The 20,775-nt window shown below is 39.9% G+C and overlaps 1 protein-coding gene and 1 long non-coding RNA gene across 5 annotated transcripts in view; one reads left to right on the top strand and one right to left on the bottom strand.

Moving 5' to 3' along the window:
- Positions 1 to 19,825, top strand: part of LOC100705591 (suppressor of tumorigenicity 14 protein) — a 30,146-nt gene extending 10,321 nt beyond the window's left edge. For 2 of the 4 annotated variants that reach the window (XM_005477880.4, XM_025901822.1), the window contains exons 7-22: positions 1,872 to 1,907; positions 2,111 to 2,339; positions 2,846 to 2,979; positions 3,716 to 3,813; positions 4,094 to 4,194; positions 5,808 to 5,941; positions 6,033 to 6,137; positions 6,320 to 6,427; positions 8,216 to 8,320; positions 9,989 to 10,093; positions 12,105 to 12,221; positions 12,307 to 12,490; positions 14,174 to 14,445; positions 14,688 to 14,824; positions 17,969 to 18,140; positions 18,971 to 19,825. In XM_005477880.4, coding sequence (XP_005477937.1) covers positions 1,872 to 1,907; positions 2,111 to 2,339; positions 2,846 to 2,979; positions 3,716 to 3,813; positions 4,094 to 4,194; positions 5,808 to 5,941; positions 6,033 to 6,137; positions 6,320 to 6,427; positions 8,216 to 8,320; positions 9,989 to 10,093; positions 12,105 to 12,221; positions 12,307 to 12,490; positions 14,174 to 14,445; positions 14,688 to 14,824; positions 17,969 to 18,130 — 2,027 coding nt within the window. In that variant the 3' untranslated portion in view covers positions 18,131 to 18,140; positions 18,971 to 19,825. The remainder of the gene's footprint in view (positions 1 to 1,871; positions 1,908 to 2,110; positions 2,340 to 2,845; positions 2,980 to 3,715; positions 3,814 to 4,093; positions 4,195 to 5,807; positions 5,942 to 6,032; positions 6,138 to 6,319; positions 6,428 to 8,215; positions 8,321 to 9,988; positions 10,094 to 12,104; positions 12,222 to 12,306; positions 12,491 to 14,173; positions 14,446 to 14,687; positions 14,825 to 17,968; positions 18,141 to 18,970) is intronic. The other 2 variants (XM_025901823.1, XM_019350022.2) reach the window with 2 other exon arrangements.
- On the bottom strand, positions 10,765 to 11,700 carry LOC102081997 (uncharacterized). Its single transcript, XR_270228.3, has 3 exons — positions 11,219 to 11,700; positions 11,000 to 11,130; positions 10,765 to 10,876 (listed from the first exon to the last, which is right to left on the bottom strand). It is a non-coding gene; the product is annotated as an uncharacterized LOC102081997 (long non-coding RNA).
- Positions 19,826 to 20,775: the final 950 nt, after the last annotated feature.

The raw sequence follows: 20,775 nt of genomic DNA, 5'->3' as shown, positions 1-20,775 counted from the left end.
CTTTTTCATTGTAGCTGAAGTCCGGGACAAACTGTGTTCCTTTTCACCTCAGTACGAAACGCGTAATATTTTCTCTGAATACGAGACGATTCTGTTTTTTAGGGGACGGTTGGCAACTCTAATAATTAACCGTATGAACAAAATAAAGTTCAACATCAGTAACATAGCACCCACCCAGCTGTATAGAAACTCCGTCATGCTAGCTAGCACGCAGTACAAAAAAGTCAGCATAACGAAAATAAACTCCACCTAAACTTGGTTTATATCTGACTGATAGACTGCAGGTCATAACTTCTTACCTGAAGTTCAGTTCACCTGACACGCGGACCGGCGGCCGCTTCGGGTCTCTCCTCTTGCCTCCCTTTTCCTTCATCCACCTGCTGGCCTCCACCACTTGCTAATGTTACTGAATCTGTGGAAGCTCCGCGATATCCACCACACGAAGTAACGAGTAACGAGCCTATCTAAATCCCAGTAACGAGTAACGCGTTCCTGGTTTTGGCATAATAACTAGTTACCGTGCTCGTTACCACAATAATAACGTAGTTACTGTAACGCGTTACTTAATAACGCGTTAGTCCCAACACTGATAGGGACTCAGGCTACATCCACACTAGCCCGGATAGATTTGAAAACAGCGTTTTTGCCTGAAAACGCTCTGCGTCACATTATTGTTTTCAGTCGTTTTCACAGAGTTGTGCTTCCACATTAAAATGGCCGAAAACGCTTACGTTCCAGTACTGCACATGCATGAAACGCAAGAAGATTCAGCCTGCCTCATTTCTGTCAGCCGGTTATTACTTTCCAGCTCTTTGAAATGTTGCAGCAAAATGTTGAGGAAAAAGCACAGAGTTTTTTAAATGGACTAACAATGAGGTGGAGTTGTTGCTGCGAGTATCACAAATGTACAAAGTTGCAAAAGCGAGTGAGAGTTAAAGAATTTGAAGAAAAGCTATCTGGAGCATGTACAGACTGATATTAATCTTTAATAGGGCTGTCAAAATTGAGAGAAAACAAAACAACTGCTGTATAATGCCCTGTCTTAGTTTAATTGGTCAGATGACTGCATCATATGACTAGCATGCGTCATTGTTTTAGCAAGTCTCCGTTTTCGCTGCCCACACTGTGACGCGAAAGCACCGTTTTGAAATGTATGTGTTTTTGAGAGCGTTTTCCATCAGTGAAAACACCATCTCAGTGTGGACGGGAGGCCAAAACAGAGAGAAAACAATTAGTGTGGACGTAGCCTCAGTACGTACGTCAGTACATCTGCTGCGACATGGCCCCTCCCCTCCCTGAGCCTGGTTCTGCTGGAGGTTTCTTCCTGTTAAAAGGGAGTTTTTTCCTTCCCACTGTCGCCAAAATGCTTGCTCATAGGGGGTCATATGATTGTTGGGTTTTTCTCTGTACCTATGAAGCGCCTTGAGGCGGCTTTTGTTGTGATTTGGCGCTATATAAATAAAACTGAATTGAACTGAACTAAATATATGCTGCTACTATTGCAAAAAAGTTTCAGGTGTCATGCTCGACAGCTGATGTGGCAAAAAAAGCTCACAAAAGTGCTTTTATCTGAAAATGCAAAAAGTACACTATTTGGGACCACGGCTGTATGAGACTGTTAAAGAAGTGTGTGATACAACAAGATATCATTATTGTCATAGTTATGTGAGTTTTGATGTGTTTAACTGAACAAATGCTAACCAGAGTGACCTTGAATAATAAATAATTACATTACAGCAAAATAAAATCATACATGATTAAAAAAAAAATTCCACCAGTATTTATCTGAACATTTTCAGCATCATGAAATTTGAGTTAGTAGTGAAGAACATATATGTGGTGTCCTAATAAATGTATTTTTGTGTTTACAGCCATAGATCAACGCTTGGCCAGGACCCCATTAACTGGTGAGAACTGGTTTACCTGCAGACATTTGTGTAGTAAATTATACAACTTTATTAAAATTAAAATGTAAAGAAGTCTGTTTATGGAGGTAAATAGGTTGGAAAATATAAAAGCTTGTACCTTCATATCCTGTTGAAAAAAAAGTGATGCATTCATGGTAGCACTGGTGTGGGTCAAACAAGAACTTTTTTCAATGTATTTTCAGAGAGGAAGTTCTTCGACATCCACGTCAGAGACCCTGGATTTGTTCATTCTCCAGGGTTTCCAGACTATGCTTATCCTCCAAATCTCAACTTGCAGTGGAGGCTTCGTGCGGACCCCGGCAACAGAGTCTGGCTCAACTTCTACAATCTGATCTTGGAGGATGACTGTCAGCATGACTTCATCAAAGTCTATGATTCGCTGGCCCCCATAGAGAAACGTGCTCTGACAGAGTGAGACAAATAATCCCTCTCCCAGAATTTAAACTGTCATCTACCTCTGTGTGTTTGAGATTTTAGCTTATTACAGTGATGGGCAGATATACTTCAGGGGCGGATGCATGAATCTTTGCAAATTCACAACTAAAGCTATGTGTATGAGAACAGGCAGAAAGGTACGCTCATTCTTTTTATTGTTGGATTTGTTTGCAAAGAAGTTTTTGAATGCTAAGTATGTAATAATGTAGACAGATGTTTTAGTTTGGTAAGCTACCTTAATTCCTGCCTAACTTAAAAACCAAACTGTGTAGATCTGGTCTGAGCTATATGGGAGAGCTGTGTATTTTTATGACACATTCTTCCTTTATAAATGCTTGGGGTGTTTTTTATTTATATTTTTTTCTTTTTCACATCTTTACAGGACTGTGGTATCACTGCTCTGTGTTATCAGAAATAAAACAGGCCTTTCAGGCTTCTTTAAAGTTCCTCTTTAAAAGTTAATCTATCCGTTCTTTTCTCAGACAGTGTGGACATCCCCAAAAATCATTATCCTTCATCTCTGGAAACGTCATGTTACTGACCCTGGTCACAAATGAGGAGAAAAACTTCCCTGGCTTCAAAGCCAGCTACTACCAGATTCCTGTGACTAAACTAAGTAAATGAAGACACATTTTGAACAGTTATCACTTCTTCATGTTTTTTTAAGGGAAAAAAAGAAACAATTATTTTCACTGGGTCTCAAAGGTATTCATGAAAATAATATTGCACTTATATACATCAGAGATCAATGTGTAATTTTGTCTTCCAAGAATCAGAATCAGAATCAGAATCGTGTTTATTGGCCAAGTATATGTGCAGACAAATACAAGGAATTTGGTTCTGGTAGATGGTGGCTCTCGAGCACAGCAATGTAAATCACACACAGACACACACACACACACACACGTATCTATATATACATTACACATGCATACACAAAGCTGTGTAAACCAACTATAAATAACTAAACGTATATACATAAAACACAGAAATGAAATGAGGTGGAATGAATACTACAGAATGTACATAAGGTGCAGTTGCAGTCTGGCAGTGGGAGCAGTGTGACAGTTCAACTGTTTAGAAGGGAGATGGCGAGGGGAAAGAAACTGATGCATTCTCATAAATTTATAATTATTCAATAAAAAAATCCATAAGCTAGAGCACACTGATAAAAACATGTCACTGTAACTAGGATTATGCACTTGAATGTGTACGAAAACAGAATTCAGCTGACCTGCAGGATTATGCTGTGTCAGTGTAAACTCCATCTCCTGACATTTCTGCTGATTCTTGTGATATTAGAAACTTAATAAATGGAAGCTGACTATAGTGATGAACTATCTGTTGTTCAGATTGTGGTGGCACGCTGACTGAAGACAAAGGCTCGTTCTCTTCACCATTTTTCCCCTCCAATTACCCTCCAAGCACATCATGTGTCTGGAACATCGAGGTAAGTCCTCAAGATTCTATTTTAATTTCATTTAAATTAAAAATTAAAAAATTAAGAATAAAAAAACAAATAAGGGGTTGCTATCATCTACATCAGATTTGTGATGACAACTCTCCCCCATCAGCCTTTTACAGCTGAGTGGTAAAAATGGATGGAAAACAATACACATAAATGCAGATCCCATCTAAAACCCCAAAGAATCCACTGATCATCCACTGACATCCATTTTCACAACATTTTCTCAGTTAATAATTACATTTAAGTTGCATTTGTCTTTCAGGTTGCAAAGGAAAAATTTGTGAAGGTTGACTTCAAAAAGTTCTTTGTGGGAAATCAAAGTGAGCATTGCCCCCATGATTATGTTGACATCAACGGTGAAAGGTAAGTAAGCATCAGTTTATGCCTCCTTTTACTGACTTTGTACATCATCCGTGCCAGTGGTAGGATTGCAGGAGTCCAAAATTAAGACTGCAGAGTTTTGAGTCAGCAAGTCCCAAATAAAGACCACAAGTCAATGTGTCAGAAGAGTTTTATGACTTGATCACTCAAATTGTGAACATTGCCTTAAATTTGATTTATTCTGCTAATTTTCATCTCAATTTTTTATTATTGGACTGGACTAGAGTAGCTTTGCACGATTCACTGTTCAAATAATAATTATTTATCTTATAATGGGCTTTTGATGTAGCCTCTAAGCTCAGCCTGAAATAAGCTCTTCTCTCTTTAAGCCAACTTTTTACTAATGAACTGATCCTCACAAACAGAATGTTGGAACAGCAGGTGGATGGAGGTTGTGTGCCCACAGGCACAGCTGTGTGAGCACGGTGGCCATATAAAGGATTTTCCTAATATTTGACATCATACAGACCCAGGTGTAGAAAAATTTAGAGCATGCTTAAAACAAACATTTTGGCTTACTGCATTTGTGCTGACCATTGACACACTGGGTGATGACCACAGAATCAGAATTAATGTAGAATTATTGTAGTTGGTTATGTGTTGGCACAACATTGCCCCATCCCTTTTTTATACTTGGGGTCATGGGTCATTGTTCTTTATGCCTGGAAAGCTATTGCTCAAGGCCACTTGAAAAATTACTTGAAAGTTACATGAATAATTTTGAAATTCATCCCCATATATGCTAATGTGAACCCAACTGCTACAATCTAAAGGGGGTAAAATTAGACTCAGTTCTAACCTTTGAGCCACACATCAGCTAAGTTATGTCACATATTCCTTTGTTTTTTTCTTGGCTACATTACTGGAGCTGTGTTCTTTCTGGTACAAATAAGAAGTTACTCTCTCACATCCAACTAGTTCAACATGTAGAATAGAATAGCTCTTTATTGTCATTGTTACAAAAACCATGAAAGGCAGTTTGGCGTCTCTCCATGTGTGTGAAGTACAATAAAGCATACGTATTTACACAATAACACAGACAAATTTACACAAGAAAGAAATGTACAAGTTATACATACACCTGCATACATATGGATACACCCATAAATACATACATACACACACATACATACATGCATGCGTACATATGTACACACACATATTTCCACATACACGCTTACATATATATACATACACATACATGCCCTCTGAGGAGCAGGTGCATTGTGAGGTGCAGTGTGATCAGTGATATTGCACACTGAGTGGGTGGGTTGGGGGGAGCTTATTACTGATTGAATCTTTTTGAGGGGTCTGTAGCTCAGATTTCCGGCTCAAATTTACATTTCAGGAAAAAACTTGAGTTTTAACATTTGGCTATTTGGTCATGAAGCTTCTCTGTAGCTGGACGAGTATTGTTCTGTGTTATTCAACAAAATCACACTGTATGTGCTCTACCTGAAAGTATTAGTTATTCATCCACTGTCACTAGACTGTGTTGCAAACACTATTTTAGGACTTGTGTGTGTATGTATGTCTGTTTAGATGGACAGACAGACAGCTCAGTGTGTGTCTGTCTATCTCTTTTTTTGTTGTAGGCTGTGTGGCAATGGCTTAAACACCAGACTGATCACCATCAAAAGCAACAAGGTGACCATTACGTTTAACTCGGACTCCTCCTATGTTGACCAGGGTTTCACTGCTGAGTATGAGGCCTTCATCCCAACTGACTGTAAAGAGGACTTTTAAAAAACATTTTAATAAAAGGATTTCAGCATTTTCCAAAGCAGGCAAATAGATGAAGGGACTTTTTGTTTTATCAGCTTGTCCGGGAAGGTTCCAGTGCAACAACTCCCTGTGCATCAGCAAGATTTCTCAATGTGATGGCTGGAATGACTGTGGAGATAACAGCGATGAGATCAACTGCAGTGAGTCCAAACCATCAAACATCTCTTTGTATGAAGTCTAAAAAGAATTAAAGAAGGTTTAGCAAAAAAATCCAGGTTAAATATCAACTGGAATTGACCTCAAAAAAACTGTAAATCACACTTAGTCTGTAGCATTTTGTTTTCTAACCCACCTATTGTGTTCAATTTGTTTCTCTGCTTAGCTTGTGACGCATCTCAGATACAATGCAAAAATGGTCACTGTAAACCCAAATCTTGGCTGTGTGATGGGATTGATGACTGTGGAGACAACACAGATGAACAAAACTGCAGTGAGTAAAGCAGAAATTTAATTTCTACCTATTTCATTTCATCAAATCAAATCAAAACATTTTTATATAGCACAATTAAAAACAACAATGCCAATCAAAGTGCTTCACAAGTTAGGAGCCAATAAAAATAGACACATTTACCAACAGCAAAACAACAGCAACACAAGACAAACATAGAAATCAGCCAAATGATAGTCAAACTAACCTAAGTCAGAGCCAAAGTAAAAAAGATGAGTCTTTAAGTGAGATTTAAAAGACTGAATAGACTCAGCAGTGCAATAACATTCTTTGATCAAGGTTAGATCAAGTAGTTGGTCTTAAAAGCCAGACTGGAACTTTTCACTAATACCACTGGTATCTAAGAAGGTCTGAAGTTGTTTACATACTACTTTTTCCACGATTTTTGACAAAGAGGGAAGTTTAGAAATTGGCCTGTAATTTGAAAGAACACTAGAATCAAGATTGGTCTTCTTAATAACAGGTTGTACAACAGCATGCTTAAGCAGACGGTACACAACCTGAAGACAGTGAAGCATTCAATATACATAAAATACAGGGCCCAATAGTGTTCAGCGCTTCCTTGAAATTACAGGCAGGAAGAATATCATATGGGGAATGGAGATTGTTAAGTGATCAATTATTTCCTTTACACCAGTGTGTGAATGTGTGCGTGAATGGGTGAATGACTGGATATGTAAAGCGCTTTGGGGTCCTTAGGGACTAGTAAGGCACTATATAAATACAGGCCATTTACCATTACCATTTTACATCTGAAAGAGATACAGGCTCAAACTGCTGAAAGACAGCAAAGCATGTAGGACTGCAACTTGATGTGAGACTACTGATAAAAGCTGGGCCCTTGAAGTTGTAATTTTATCAATAAAATACCTTAAAAAAATTTCACAAAGGGCCAAAGGGAGCGAGGCTTGTGGCAATTGGCCAAAATAAGACCTGACAAGAAGGCAGATTTAGCAGCTTTCACAGACTTCTGATATTTTGATAAACAGTTTTGAAGGATTTTCAGTGACACTTGAAGCTTCAGAGCACAGGTATTTTCATTCAGCCAGAGTTGATGTAAAGACTTAGTACACTTAGTCTTTGGAGGAGCCAGACTGTCCAGAATAGAGAAGCATGTGGAATTAAAAAGGTTGGTAAGCTCATCAACCGATCATTTATTCTTTTTTTTGTTGTTTTTTGGCTGCTCCCTTAACTTTAGGTATTGCCACAACAGATTATCTAACTTAATCTCGTAATCTGGCTTGTGTGCGTGTGTGTGTGTGTTTATTTAAAGATTGTAGCATTTTCTGAACTGGTAAACTGTCAGGTTGGATAGTGAATGAGGACCCCAAATGCAGACTCTCAGGCAGGGATTAAATTAAATCAACTCTTTATTGAAGGCAATCCAAACCCAAAAGGTAACAAAGGAAAATATTGAAAACATTGAAAAACCAGGAAACACGAGGGAACCCAGCTGAAACTAATCAGGGAAACAAGACAAAATAAAACAGAACACTAAACACATATGACTAGGGTTGGCAAAATAAAGAAGGAAGCGATTAAACAAGGAAAAATCACAGAAAGAAGACTCTATAATACATGGTTCTTACTGGAGAAGCAGTGTTACTGAAAGACAGAATATCATAAACACAACTGGAGCCAAAGCAGGAACCTTGATAACGACTAAGAAGAAAACTAAAGATAACCCCGCAAAAAAATAGAATGCAGAAGTCTAAAATTCTGGTACCATGACATAAATAGATGACATGATTTTTGTTTTTGTCTTATCAGCTTGTCCAGGAAGGTTCCAGTGCAACAACACCCTGTGCATCAGCAAGATTTCTCAATGTGATGGCTGGAACGACTGTGGAGATAACAGCGATGAGATCAACTGCAGTGAGTCCAGACACAAACACGGGTTTTCTTTGTGACTCTGCTTTGGGTGTGACATGTCTTGGATACTGAGCAGACATTTATTTTGAGTGAAGAAAAGAACACAGTTTATTTTGTGACCCAGAAAGAGTAATATTTCAAACTCCGCCACTTTGCGTTCCTCCGCAACTGCCTCGTTTGAGCTTTGGACAAAAGGCATTCTGGGATATTTGCCTGGGTTTAGCTACAGTGGCTAGTGAGCTCACTGGACACTAAAACAGCCAATCAGAATTTTTTGCATCCAAGTCTGTGATTGGTTGGTTTTGTGCCACAAATATAACTGTGCCAGCCACTAGGTTGTGGCATTTCATGTATGGCCTGCCTGCTAGCATCTTGCACCCTGCTAATATGTGCTGGATTGTCTCAGGGGCATCTTTGCACAGCCTACACTTAGGGTCTTCCCTGTTGTGGTAGACCCCAGTCTCTATCGATCTTGTGCTTTAAGCTTGTTCTTGTGCTGTAATCAGTGTCTCTGTGCTGTTGTTAGGTCCAGCTATTGGTAAGATTTCTCAGCCACTTCTTCTGCTGTTGCTACATGCCATGCAGGGGCCCGTCCTTTCACGATGGTTCACTTTCTTGCTCCTCTTCTTTCTTGGGTTTCTGCTGCCTGAATTATTCATTAAGTACACGGGCAGTTGTGGCCACCAATGTGTGACACATTAAGTCATAGGCTTTCTTCGTCAGTCCAAGCAGTGCACAGGTTGAAAGGAAGTGAATGTGCTATCTGCAGATGGTGTTTTGCCCCTCTGGTGTTTCAGCCAATTCCTTTCTGGGCCCTGCTCATTTTTGAGCCATGTGCTTGTTTATCCTAGCCAAATGGACAGGACCTTCCACATGGAGCTACCAGAGGGGGATTGTCTGTAATGCAGTATTCAGATATTCTAGTAGAAGACCTCATAGAAAGTAATAGCAGTTGCTTCTTACGGACTCTTACAGATGTTGGAACACTGAGCAACTAGTTGTTTGAATGTAAGTGTAAATTGTGGCGTTAAATAATTCATAGGTCCAAATCCTCATGTAATCTCTTTCATGGGGGTAACTGGTGTATTAGCATTCCGATAATACCCTTTTCTCATAGCTTGTCCACTTATGCCATAACCTGGTTTCAGTAGCTCACTCATCAATATGCCGTGGCCCCTCAACACCTGATGTGGATCTTGTTAATATAGGCAACGTCCGAGTGGGCATTGCTTCATTTATATATTTCTTTCTCATATACTGAAGTAGGCTTTGGATAGCTCCAAATCACATCAACAGTTGCTTTAAGATCACAGGAATCTAAATGCTGAGAAGTCTGCACAGAAACACAGGTTAAAATCAAAACAGAGCCTGACGGTGATGAGAAGGGATAGATGTCAGACACGTTTCCTGGCTGATGCAATAATCTGACGAGGACCGAGAGTCTTCTTCCTCATTAAGAAACCAGCATAATGACCCGATTAGGAACTGGTAGGTTAATCAGCAGATCTTGTGACAGGTGAGTAATGAGCAGAGAGGTGGAGATGCCAGGAGGAGGCCTGAACCCAAATCATTTTAAAGAGAATTTATTTATTTTATAAATGTTTAATTACAGGATTGCAGCATTCTCTGAACTAGGTAAATAGATGAAGGGTTTTTTTTCTGTCTTGTCAGCTTGTCCGGGAAAGTTCAAGTGCAGCAACAACCGGTGCATCAAGAAGACTCTGCAGTGTAACGGCAGGGATGACTGTGGAGACAACAGTGATGAGCTCAACTGCAGTGAGTCCAAACCATCAAATATCTCTTTGTGTAAAAAGAGTTAAAGGTTTAGAAAAAAAATGTGGATTAAATCTCAACTTGAATTGGTTTCAGAAGAGCTAAAAGCTCCATAAAGCCTGTTTAAAAGAAGATGAAGTAAATATTCTGATAGAATCCTTTCCCCCCAACTTTATCTATCGAACAGTTTTTCTTTTCTTTATACAAAAGTCCCAGACATACAGTACAAAACACCAACTGATAGTTCTCTTCACAAGCAACAACTGCATGTCAACACCCCGCCCACCTCCCTACCCCGCCAATTACCTACCTACCTCCCCATGTCAGGTTCAGTGCATGAACAGGACCCAAATGCAGGACTTTCTGGTTAGTGACAGTTAGTTTGTTTACTCACTATTCATTATAAATAATGTAACTGTGAGATGCACTTCACACAGAAACAGTTAAAAACTTTTCTGTTCAAACAAGCCTTTTGTTGATCTACATATTTTATATTTTTTACACTTTTACATTTGATCTTTTACATTGTGTATAATGTCTATTGATTTTATTGTCTATTTTAATATTTGTGTACAGCGCTTTGTGACTGTCTGTCCGTGAAAAGCGCTTAATAAATAAAGTTTACTTACTTACTTGCTTACACACGTACACACACACACACACACACAGTACTTTATTGCCAGATGCCACGTTTATTTTTAGTTTTCATTTGTTGTGACAGTCCATAGTCTGGACAGCTCCGGTCTCAGCTGATCCCAGCTTCCCCTCCGCTCCTCTCCTGCCTCACTAAAAAAGGGGAAGAAAACCGTCATCAGCCCAAACGCCATCAGCTGTTCTCACCTGTCTCTCCAGCACCGCCCCGTTGAGCTCACTGCACCACTCCTCCCCTGCAGCCACAGTAACAGTTACCAAAGACGTGACTTCTTCATGGTACTCCCAACTCCTGCACAGTGCTCGTGGTCCATGGTGTGAAAGATGAAAGCCCAACATTCGATATTTACAATAATGCTCTTCTCCTGCAACACACTCCTTTCCAGGTTCTTAAAAAAACAGAATATGATGATCAATTTAGCGTTCACACATGCAAGAGCAAAAGACAGTTCATATCAGAGCAAGGGCTGTACTGACTAGGTCACTCAAAGATCCAGTGTCGATTGAAGCTCAGCCACACACTGTTAAGTAGTGGACCACTGACGAGGGTAATCAGCAGCAGCCGGCAAAGTTTGTAGACGACAGTTGTGGGTGTCTTCAGCGCAGGAATTCCTTCCGACTATACATACATTACACAAACATCACATGGGGAAGACAGGTCAGAGAGTTATAACAATGGAAAATGCACAACAGGAAGAAAGACGAGGAGAAAAAAAAGAACTCCCCCCAGACTGAGCTCCAACAGGGAGATCAGTTTGAGAACAGAAAAAAAAAAATCAACTCGGCACATGAATCATCACACAATATAGAAGACATAAGCTTCGAAGGCGTTTGGAGGGCGGGAAGTGTAGGTCTGTGTCAGTGTGGCTCAGGAGATTGGGAAGCTCATCTGTAACCGGAAGGTTGCTGGTTCGATCCCCCTGGCAGACACTTGGTATATTTCCTGTCTGCCATCTATAATCCAGTTTTGAGATCCCTTCCCAGACGCCTTAACGCCCATTCACATCCTGGGCCATCTGACCTCAGGAAATCACATGATAGGGTGGGGCCAGGTTTCACAATGAGCTCACTCGAAACCCTGGCTGATTGTGACCTACACCCGTATTCACACCTTGGCTCATGTGATTAGCTAAAGGATCATCAGGGGGTCCTTTGTCCCTCATTGGGGGAAACTCCCACTGGGTTTAAATCTGGGACTCTTCACCATTTGACCCTTAGAACTGAAGAAGCTTCTCGGATGAGAAGCAACTTTTCTTTCCAAGCTCCTTAGACTACGATGACCTGGATGACTGAGAACCTTCACAGACATGTTAGATTAGAGTTTTCTTAGGGACTGATATCATGTGTGTCTCCTTTCATTTAGCTTCAGTGTGCTCAGCGTTCACCTTCCACTGCAGTAATGGACTCTGCATCAGTAAACTGAACCCAGAGTGTGATGGAGAGCAGGACTGTGAGGACGGCTCTGACGAGGCTAACTGTGGTACGTTTACCACACACTCACCCACAGATGGTTGCAGTGTGACTTTTCTAGTTACTTGGGCGTTAAGATCTGTGTTTGCTTTCAGATTGCGGGACGAATCTGTACAGTAGCACTCGTATCGTGGGAGGTCAGGCAGCTAGTGTGGGTGAGTGGCCCTGGCAAGTGAGCCTCCACTTCAAGGGGCTAGGACACATGTGTGGAGCCTCTGTGCTGAGTGACCGCTGGCTGCTGACTGCTGCCCACTGCGTCCAAGACACTAAAGTTTACAAGTAGGAGCTCCTCCATCTGAAGTAATAAGGCTGAGTGTTTAGTAGTGTTCAGATGTTTGATCACTGATTGTACTTGGATCCATGATCAGACATCTAAAATTTTAAAACCTTGCCTGAATCTCTCGTTCATAGTCATCTACTCTGGAATTTCTAGACAGCTTCCAGTGCAATGCTAGTTTTACATCTGGAATTCCAGTTCTTACTCTTTGGTTGTGTCGTCTGAAATTCCATCTCAGACCCAAAATTTTAACCCAGAGCATCCAATATGCCTCACTTTGGATGCTTTTTTTCACAAAAACAAAAATGTTTTTTAATGATTGACATTTAGACACACTGAAAGAGATTCAGAAGATGACCTCGAATGAGAGATCAGCTTAATTTATTTCAGGTAAGGTTTCGGTCTGTAGTCTGAGGCCAGTCACAGATCCTTTTATAACAATTCATGTGTGCCAAACTGTGAGAGACACTGTTAATATGGCCTTGAAAAGGGCTTTCATTGCCAATAAGTAGTAGACTATATCAAATAATATGTGGAGGTTATGTAACTCTATCCTAAAAACCCCCTGATGTTTTTGAATTATTAGTTATTATTGTATACTTTCTCTAAATGGCTTCCTTTGAGGAATCTTGGAATTTTTCACCCCCATATGTACTTCAATGTGTATGTTAAACAAAAATGTAGGAGTGCTTTCTTGCAGTAGTAGCTCTACAATTAAAAATATCCTGTCTCAGAGTGATGCTAAAAAACTAGTCTATGCATTTATTAATTCTAGGCTGGACTACTGTAGGTCATTATTATCTGGCGGTACTAAAAACTTCCTGTAAAGCCTTCAGTTGATCATAAATGCTGCAGCAAGAGCACTGACAGGGACTATAGAGAGCATCTCTTTCTTGTACTGGCTTCTCCTTATTGGCTCCCTGTTAAATCCAAAATCAAATTTAAAATCCTTCTAATCACACACAGGCTCAATTCAATTTTCATTTCAATTTCATTTTATTTATATAGCGGGGAAATAGAAAAACAATTGCCTAAAGTCTTGAACAATCAGGTACCTAAGTCTTGCACTCCTGGCTTACATTTGTTCCCAGGATATTTAAAAGTAGAATGGGAGTCAGAGCCTTTTAGGCACCTCTTATGTGGGAACCAACTCCCAATTTGGATTTAGGAGACAAACTTTGTACTTTTAAGACATTAAAAAAACAAAAAAAAACAAAGACAAAATGTAGGGACAAATTTACTCTGAGTTTGCAACAGTTCAAAACATTGTTTTAACATTAGCTTACTTTGACAATTTTACAGTGTCAACAGAATTAGGAGAGTATTTAAGCTAATTATACAAAAGTGACTTATTAAAGGCAAAAGGTAGTTTATTGTGCCATTATTAAATACTAAGAAAAACAAGAGGCTAGGCAAGTCTTTCCTCAATCCTTTTAATGCTTTGTTTAAAACCACGTAAAAGTAAAGATGCCTTTAAAAATAAGTAGAAATAAATTTAAAATTATCCATTTATTAATTTAAATGATTAGCCATTCAGTAAAAGGACTAGCTGTTAGAATCCCTGACAGCTGGTCCTTTCACTGAATGGCTAATAATCATTGATCTAATTCACTATTTTATTTTAAATTCAATTCCAGATTTGAGGTTAAAGAAGTTGTTTACAGCTGTCTGTTTTATTGATGTAGGCTCTCTCACGCTGACCAATGGGAGGCCTTTTTAGGCCTTCATGTGCAGAACCAGACCAATGAGTGGACAGTAAAGAGGGGTGTGAAGCAGATCATTGCTCACAGGTACTACAACAGCTACACTCAAAACAATGACATCGCTCTGATGGAGCTGGACACCAGAGTCAGCCTAACCGAGTACATCAGACCCATCTGCCTGCCTTCCTCCACCTACTACTTCCACTCAGACCAAGAGGCTTGGATCACCGGCTGGGGGACTACCATGGAAGATGGTGAGATGATAATAAAGAAGTACTGAAACACTGCCCGTCTCAAAGCTCATATCTTTCCACACTGGAAGTGATGAGGGTGTTTTTGAGTTTGAATAAAATAATAAGAAAGACAAAAATATGAGTAGTTACTGTGAGCAGATCTGTGGAGGTAGTTTGGTTTAATATAAACCTTTACAAACAGAATCATTTTTCTTTGTTATCCATCCACAAGCTCTACATGATATGATCTTGTCGTCTCTCAGGTGTCGCGGCGAGTGTCCTCCAGATGGCGGAAATTCTGATCTTCAGCAGTCGGTTGTGTAATCTCCTCCTGTTTTACAGGGTCACAGATAACATGTTATGTGCCGGATTCCTTTCAGGAGGCGTGGATACCTGTCAGGTACAAATCATTCACACATGCTTGCAATCTGGTTGTTAGCACCTTTTCATTAGTGCCTACTCTGATCGACTGGCCGCGACTTGACTCAACTCGGATCGACTGATTTGATTGTAGAAATTATTGTAGTTGATTTGTAGAAATTTCCTTTGTTGCCAGTAATGTGCCAAAAAGAAATTTCCAATGTGTTACGGCCAGTGTTGGGACTAACGCGTTATTAAGTAACGCGTTACAGTAACTACGTTATTATTGTGGTAACGAGCACGGTAACTAGTTATTATGCCAAAACCAGGAACGCGTTACTCGTTACTGGGATTTAGATAGGCTCGTTACTCGTTACTTCGTGTGGTGGATATCGCGGAGCTTCCACAGATTCAATAACATTAGCAAGTGGTGGAGGCCAGCAGGTGGATGAGGGAAAAGGGAGGCAAGAGGAGAGACCCGAAGCGGCCGCCGGTCCGCGTGTCAGGTGAACTGAACTTCAGGTAAGAAGTTATGACCTGCAGTCTATCGGAGTCAGATATAAACCAAGTTTAGGTGGAGTTTATTTTCGGTATGCTGACATTTTCGTACTGCGTGCTAGCTAGCATGACGGAGTTTCTATACAGCTGGGTGGGTGCTATGTTACTGATGTTGAACTTTATTTTGTTCATACGGTTAATTATTAGAGTTGCCAACCGTCCCCTAAAAAACAGAATCGTCTCGTATTCAGAGAAAATATTACGCGTTTCGTACTGAGGTGAAAAGGAACACAGTTTGTCCCGGACTTCAGCTACAATGAAAAAGACACAAAGCTGAAGCTGCACAGCTGCCTCTTCTTCTCTCATTCTCTCCTGTTTCTACTTCAATCACGAAACTGATCAATGATCAGCTGATCGGCTTTTCTCTCTTGTTTATTTATCGCCCACTTTGCGCCAGAAAGAGGAAACCAGCGGATGTCGCGTTAAACAACAGCAGCACGTTTAAGCTTGATCAGCTGTTGTTAGAATTTATTTAATATTAATTTCTAGTATCAGCTGATGTTTGCTGGAGCCACAGCTGTAAAGCTGCTGGTCATGGTTTGGTTATCTGGTGAGAGGGAAACATGAAGATGAAACCAGGAGATGTCCTTACTGAATCATCAGAGCTGAACAGGTGATGGAGAAACAGGTTTACCTTTTAGGTGACATGAATGAGTTGAAGGGAAGTTATGAACTGTTTCTGAGAGACAAATAACACCAGGATGCTTTTCTATGTAGCTGACAGCTGGTAACTGTGCAGGGGCGGGTCTAGCAAAGTGTTGCCAGGGGGCCAGGTAGGGCATTAACAGGGAAAGGGGGGCACAAGGAAATAGTTTTCTTTATTATTCTCATTTAAAATGTCTCGCTTTAAAAAAAAATAATTATCTGAGTCTTACAACAAACAATTGATAGATTGATACATATATACCATCAGAACAGTGTACATCACTGTCACAACAGTGTTTATTTTCATTCAAAGGCTTCATGATTTTTCCTATAATGGTGGGCCGGTCTCTAGTCAAAATGCCCGGGACGATTTTTTTGTCCCAGTCCAGCTCTGTATGCAGCTCATCTGCAGTCTGGTGTTACCTACATCTTCCTATTCAGAAGGCAGAATTTCCAAGTTCTGAGTACAATCAAAAGCACCACGACTGCAGTTTTTGTGTTGGATGTAAAAAGCAGGCTAGAATCATGGTGGCGGTCAACGACGGTCCAGGCGTGGGATTTCTCTCGTGGAAATGTGCACATTATTTTTTCCTTTCTATTGGTAGGTGGCACAGTGCACTTGTGGCAAGTAAGCAAGCTAGAAGACTGGCAGTCTGGCTGGGTATCCAGTTACGGAAGCAACACATTAACAAGAGAATTCTGAGTAAAACCAAAGTTACTTTCCCTAGTAACTAGTTACTCTGAAAGTAACGAGTAACTTGAAGTAACTGAGTTACTTTTTTAGAGAAGTAACTAGTAATGTAACTAAGTTACTAATTTAAAGTAACTTACCCAACACTGGTTACGGCCCTAGCAGGGCCTCCTCCTGAAGTTGCCTGTGTGGGCGTGTCCTACCAGCTCTCCTGCCTTAGGTGCCACCTTTTTCTTTTGTACAGCTGACTCACATCAGCAATTGAAGGTATTTAAGCCCAGAGAAAGTGCACTCTGGGCCAGAGTGCCATGTGGTTGCAGCTAGTGAGCTGTATTTTGTGATTGCTTGCTCCTGCTCGGTGGAGAGGAGTGTGCTTGGTCACTAATCTCTTTTTGACTTGTCAGTTTACTGACCAACGCTTGAGTTTTGTTTTGTTTCTTTAAATGGTAATAGCGGCTTGTCCATCTCTTTTAGTTTAGTATTTGATAGAAACTTTAATGAAACTCTTTAATTTAACCCTTTTACTTCCTTGTCTCCTTTTTCCGTCCCGGACACTTTTTGTTACTTGCCCTTATCGCCTGGACCCTTTTAGGGGAACGTAACAGATGGTTTTCTGTGGGTTTTTCTTTTTACATCTGATATATTTACTTATATCAGTAAAAAGACTGTTGTGAAAAGGATTTATGACAGGGTTACACATAAAACAAAGTAATTGTCTGTTTTTGAAATATCTTCATGACTCTTTGTATTTGTACACATATTCTCATCAATCCAGGTCTTTTTTGATCCTTTTAAGTAAGCTTAAAATACATTTTTAATGTTAATTTTACCTGGATAAATAAAGTGTATGTGAAAGTCACTTTCTGGCTACTTGATATTCTTAATGAGAGATGTGATTGACCTATTTTTGACAGATTTTATAACAGCTTAAATTCCTGCAAACACCAGAAATCACTTTTTGGCAGTGCACAGCAGTTGCACAAAGGCTTCAAAGACGGCAGTAAAGCTGTCGTACATATTGCAAGGCAGTTTGAGCTCTTGCTTGCAGCTTCATCTTATTTCCAAATTCAGTGATATGATTATTCGGATCAGAAAATCGAGCCTGCTTCAAGAAAATAAATGCCACAAATCCTTCCAGCAAAATAACATCGGTTTTTAGTGTGTAAAAGCCTTCAGAAAATCACATGGTTTGTATTGTGATGCTTGTTGGGATTCAGTTGGAGATACTTCCCAGTAAATTAAGTGAGCTGAATGTCAAGTTCTGCTGTGACTCTTCTTTCTACCGTTCAGGGTGACTCCGGCGGGCCCCTGTCTGTCGCCAACTCCCATGGGCGGTTTTTCCTGGCAGGCGTGACGAGCTGGGGCAAAGGCTGTGCTCTAAGTTACAGACCTGGTGTCTACACCCGAGTTACCAAATACCGCAGCTGGATAAAAGAGAAAAGTGGAGTGTAGCAGCAGAAAGGTGAACAGTTCTCCGGATTACGGATATTTCAGTTGGAAATCGAACCAACACCATTTTGAACCACAGCTTTGTTTATTGTTTGCATGAAAAGTGCTAAGGAGCAATCATAAAGATGTAAAAGAGAGCTCAATAAAATCAGCCTTTCAATTATCTATTGAAAACTAAACCACATTATTATAAAACCCCAAGATGAAATGTTTTATTCTGCCATTTAATTCAAAGTTTACTATGTAAATATTCTGCATTTTCATTAGTTTGGAAGTTTAACCTAACCTAATCCTGATCCAAGTTTAGCCAGGAATTTAATAAATAGATCCAGTAAACTTTTTGTAATTCAATATGAAACTAAATCATCATAATACACCATGTACTGCCTGAAATACTATGAAACTAAATTGCTTTTAGCAGGAAACCTCAATCTGTTCACAGGTTTACATTAGCAAGTCAACTTAGATAGACTATAGATTAATAAGTGTTCTTCACTGGTCAATCATACCTGTGTGTGTGTGTGTGTGTGTGTGTGTGTGTGTGTGTGTGTGTGTGTGTGTGTGTGTGACACAAGGAATTGGGCTCCAGATATTTTCTTGCTCTCAGTGTACAGAACACAGTTGACAACAACAATACTGACAACCTGACATCAACATGTCGCAGACAATAAAAACACATATGGCACATTTATGGTGCAGAGATTCTCGATTATTTGTCGAATACATATGCTTAAATTCAAATCTAAAATATGCATAACTAGTTAATATATACATGTACAGTATGTGTAAGGTGTGTATGTATGGCTGCTTGTGAACTTTCTGTTTTATTTTATACCATGTCAGCTCAGTCCCTGCTGCCACCTCCTCTCCTATCAGCTGCTCTGATTGGCCATCCTGGTGTACACTGCTCTGTAGCAGGGGAGGAGCTGGATCAGGCTGTGACGAGGGCGTGATGGCTCTGCAGTGATATTTCCTGCTTCCTGATACTGGATTTGTAAAAATCTTGAATCGAGAGCGAGTCAGCACAAATTATTTTTTCTGCAGACCTCACAGTGCATTGTAGTCTTTTTTGTCCTGTTTGGTGGCTGATCTAAAGTATACAGTGATAGATGAGCAGAGAACAGACGGGTTACTGCATAAAAACTCCTGAGGCAGCTGGCACAAGAAGTACTGCTAGGCCTTTGAGATTCTGGATCTCAGAAGTCTGAATGTTTTCCAGAATTATAGCAGAATTATATTTTTTAAAATGATATGAAACAACAGCAACATAGTTATAGCTTGCTCACAAAATGTATTGTACTTAGTTTTTGTTTCTTTACATGAGATAAAATGTCAAAGTGTTGTTTGATGCCATCATTGTTCCTTTTAATGAAGTTAAAATATGTTTAATATATGTTTACTCTTGTTACTAAGACTTGAATCATGCTGTTTAGTCGGTTTGCCATTTATCATGATTTTAATTGCTTGTGACTATTTAAAGATTTCATATTTTGGTTATTGATTAATTATTGTTCAAGTGGTTGATTGAATATCTTAAATAACCAACAACAAACTTCCAGATGATGTAGTGTGAATGTCTTTGAAACATGTAATCTTAATCAATCATAATGTGTTTATACTGTTTCAATAAAAATCTTTAGCAATATCCAGTCAAACTATTTTCAGCTGAAACTGTCAGAAGGGGTTTTTTTTCCTTTAAAAAGGTTTTAGTGGGCGCAGAAAATAAAGTGTTATTTTAAGTACTTTAAGTACATTTTTTGTTACTATGTTACCTCCAAGTGAGAACAGTCACTCACATGGGACAGAAGTGGCGGGACTAATCAAATACTCGCGGGCTAGTACAGACAGCTGTAGGTGGGTCCCTGCTCACCTGGACCCCCACTGCAGCAGACCGTCATCTAGCTGAAGGTGGATTCTGCTCTGCACAAGCTCAGGGCCCAGTTATACAGGGCTTCCTCATCTGAATCAGAGAAGATGAGGCTCCTTGTCTTTGCTGGCTCCTTTGTGGTGGCATCTTTACATTGTACCTGCAGCAGGGCCTCAAGGCTGGTATAAACCTCTTTTCGCTCTCCCCTTGCAAGACACTTTAATACATATATAGGGCTATGCCTCCTTCAAATCTGTTCCTGTCTTTCCTATACAACTTACCATTCATTTCAGATTCATTATTCTCAAAGGCAGGGTCTAAATGTGTCTCAGAAATATTAACATTAGCTACTGAAAAATCTGTTCTGGAGAATCTGGGAATAGTATAGTATATAGAAGTATAGAGTCGGCCATTTACAAACAGACCAATCATAAAAGCTACAAATGACAAAATTACTGACGTCTAAGTGTTAAGTCGAGTGTTCTGGAATCTTGGTTTGACAATTAATTTATCATATTTAAGGATGGCAATATCACCTCTGTCTCTGGCCACTCTCAGCTGTGGTAACAGTTATTTTCTCTTCTTCCTGATGGACTCTGAAACATCTTCATTGATGTAAAGACTGTAAAGCTTTCTTTCAAATGAGAGGATTAATTGTCTCTTTTTACATCTGTCCACAATCTGCCAGCTCGTCCATTCTACTTGTATGGACCGACTCTGTGAGCGCGTTCAATTTCAATGCTGTCACTGGCCAGGCCCAGCTTCTTCTTCTGCATGTGTC

Source organism: Oreochromis niloticus, linkage group LG20, assembly GCF_001858045.2.
Source record: "Oreochromis niloticus isolate F11D_XX linkage group LG20, O_niloticus_UMD_NMBU, whole genome shotgun sequence".
Lineage (NCBI taxonomy): Eukaryota > Metazoa > Chordata > Actinopteri > Cichliformes > Cichlidae > Oreochromis > Oreochromis niloticus.
This window is presented reverse-complemented; position numbering and strand designations above follow the sequence as displayed.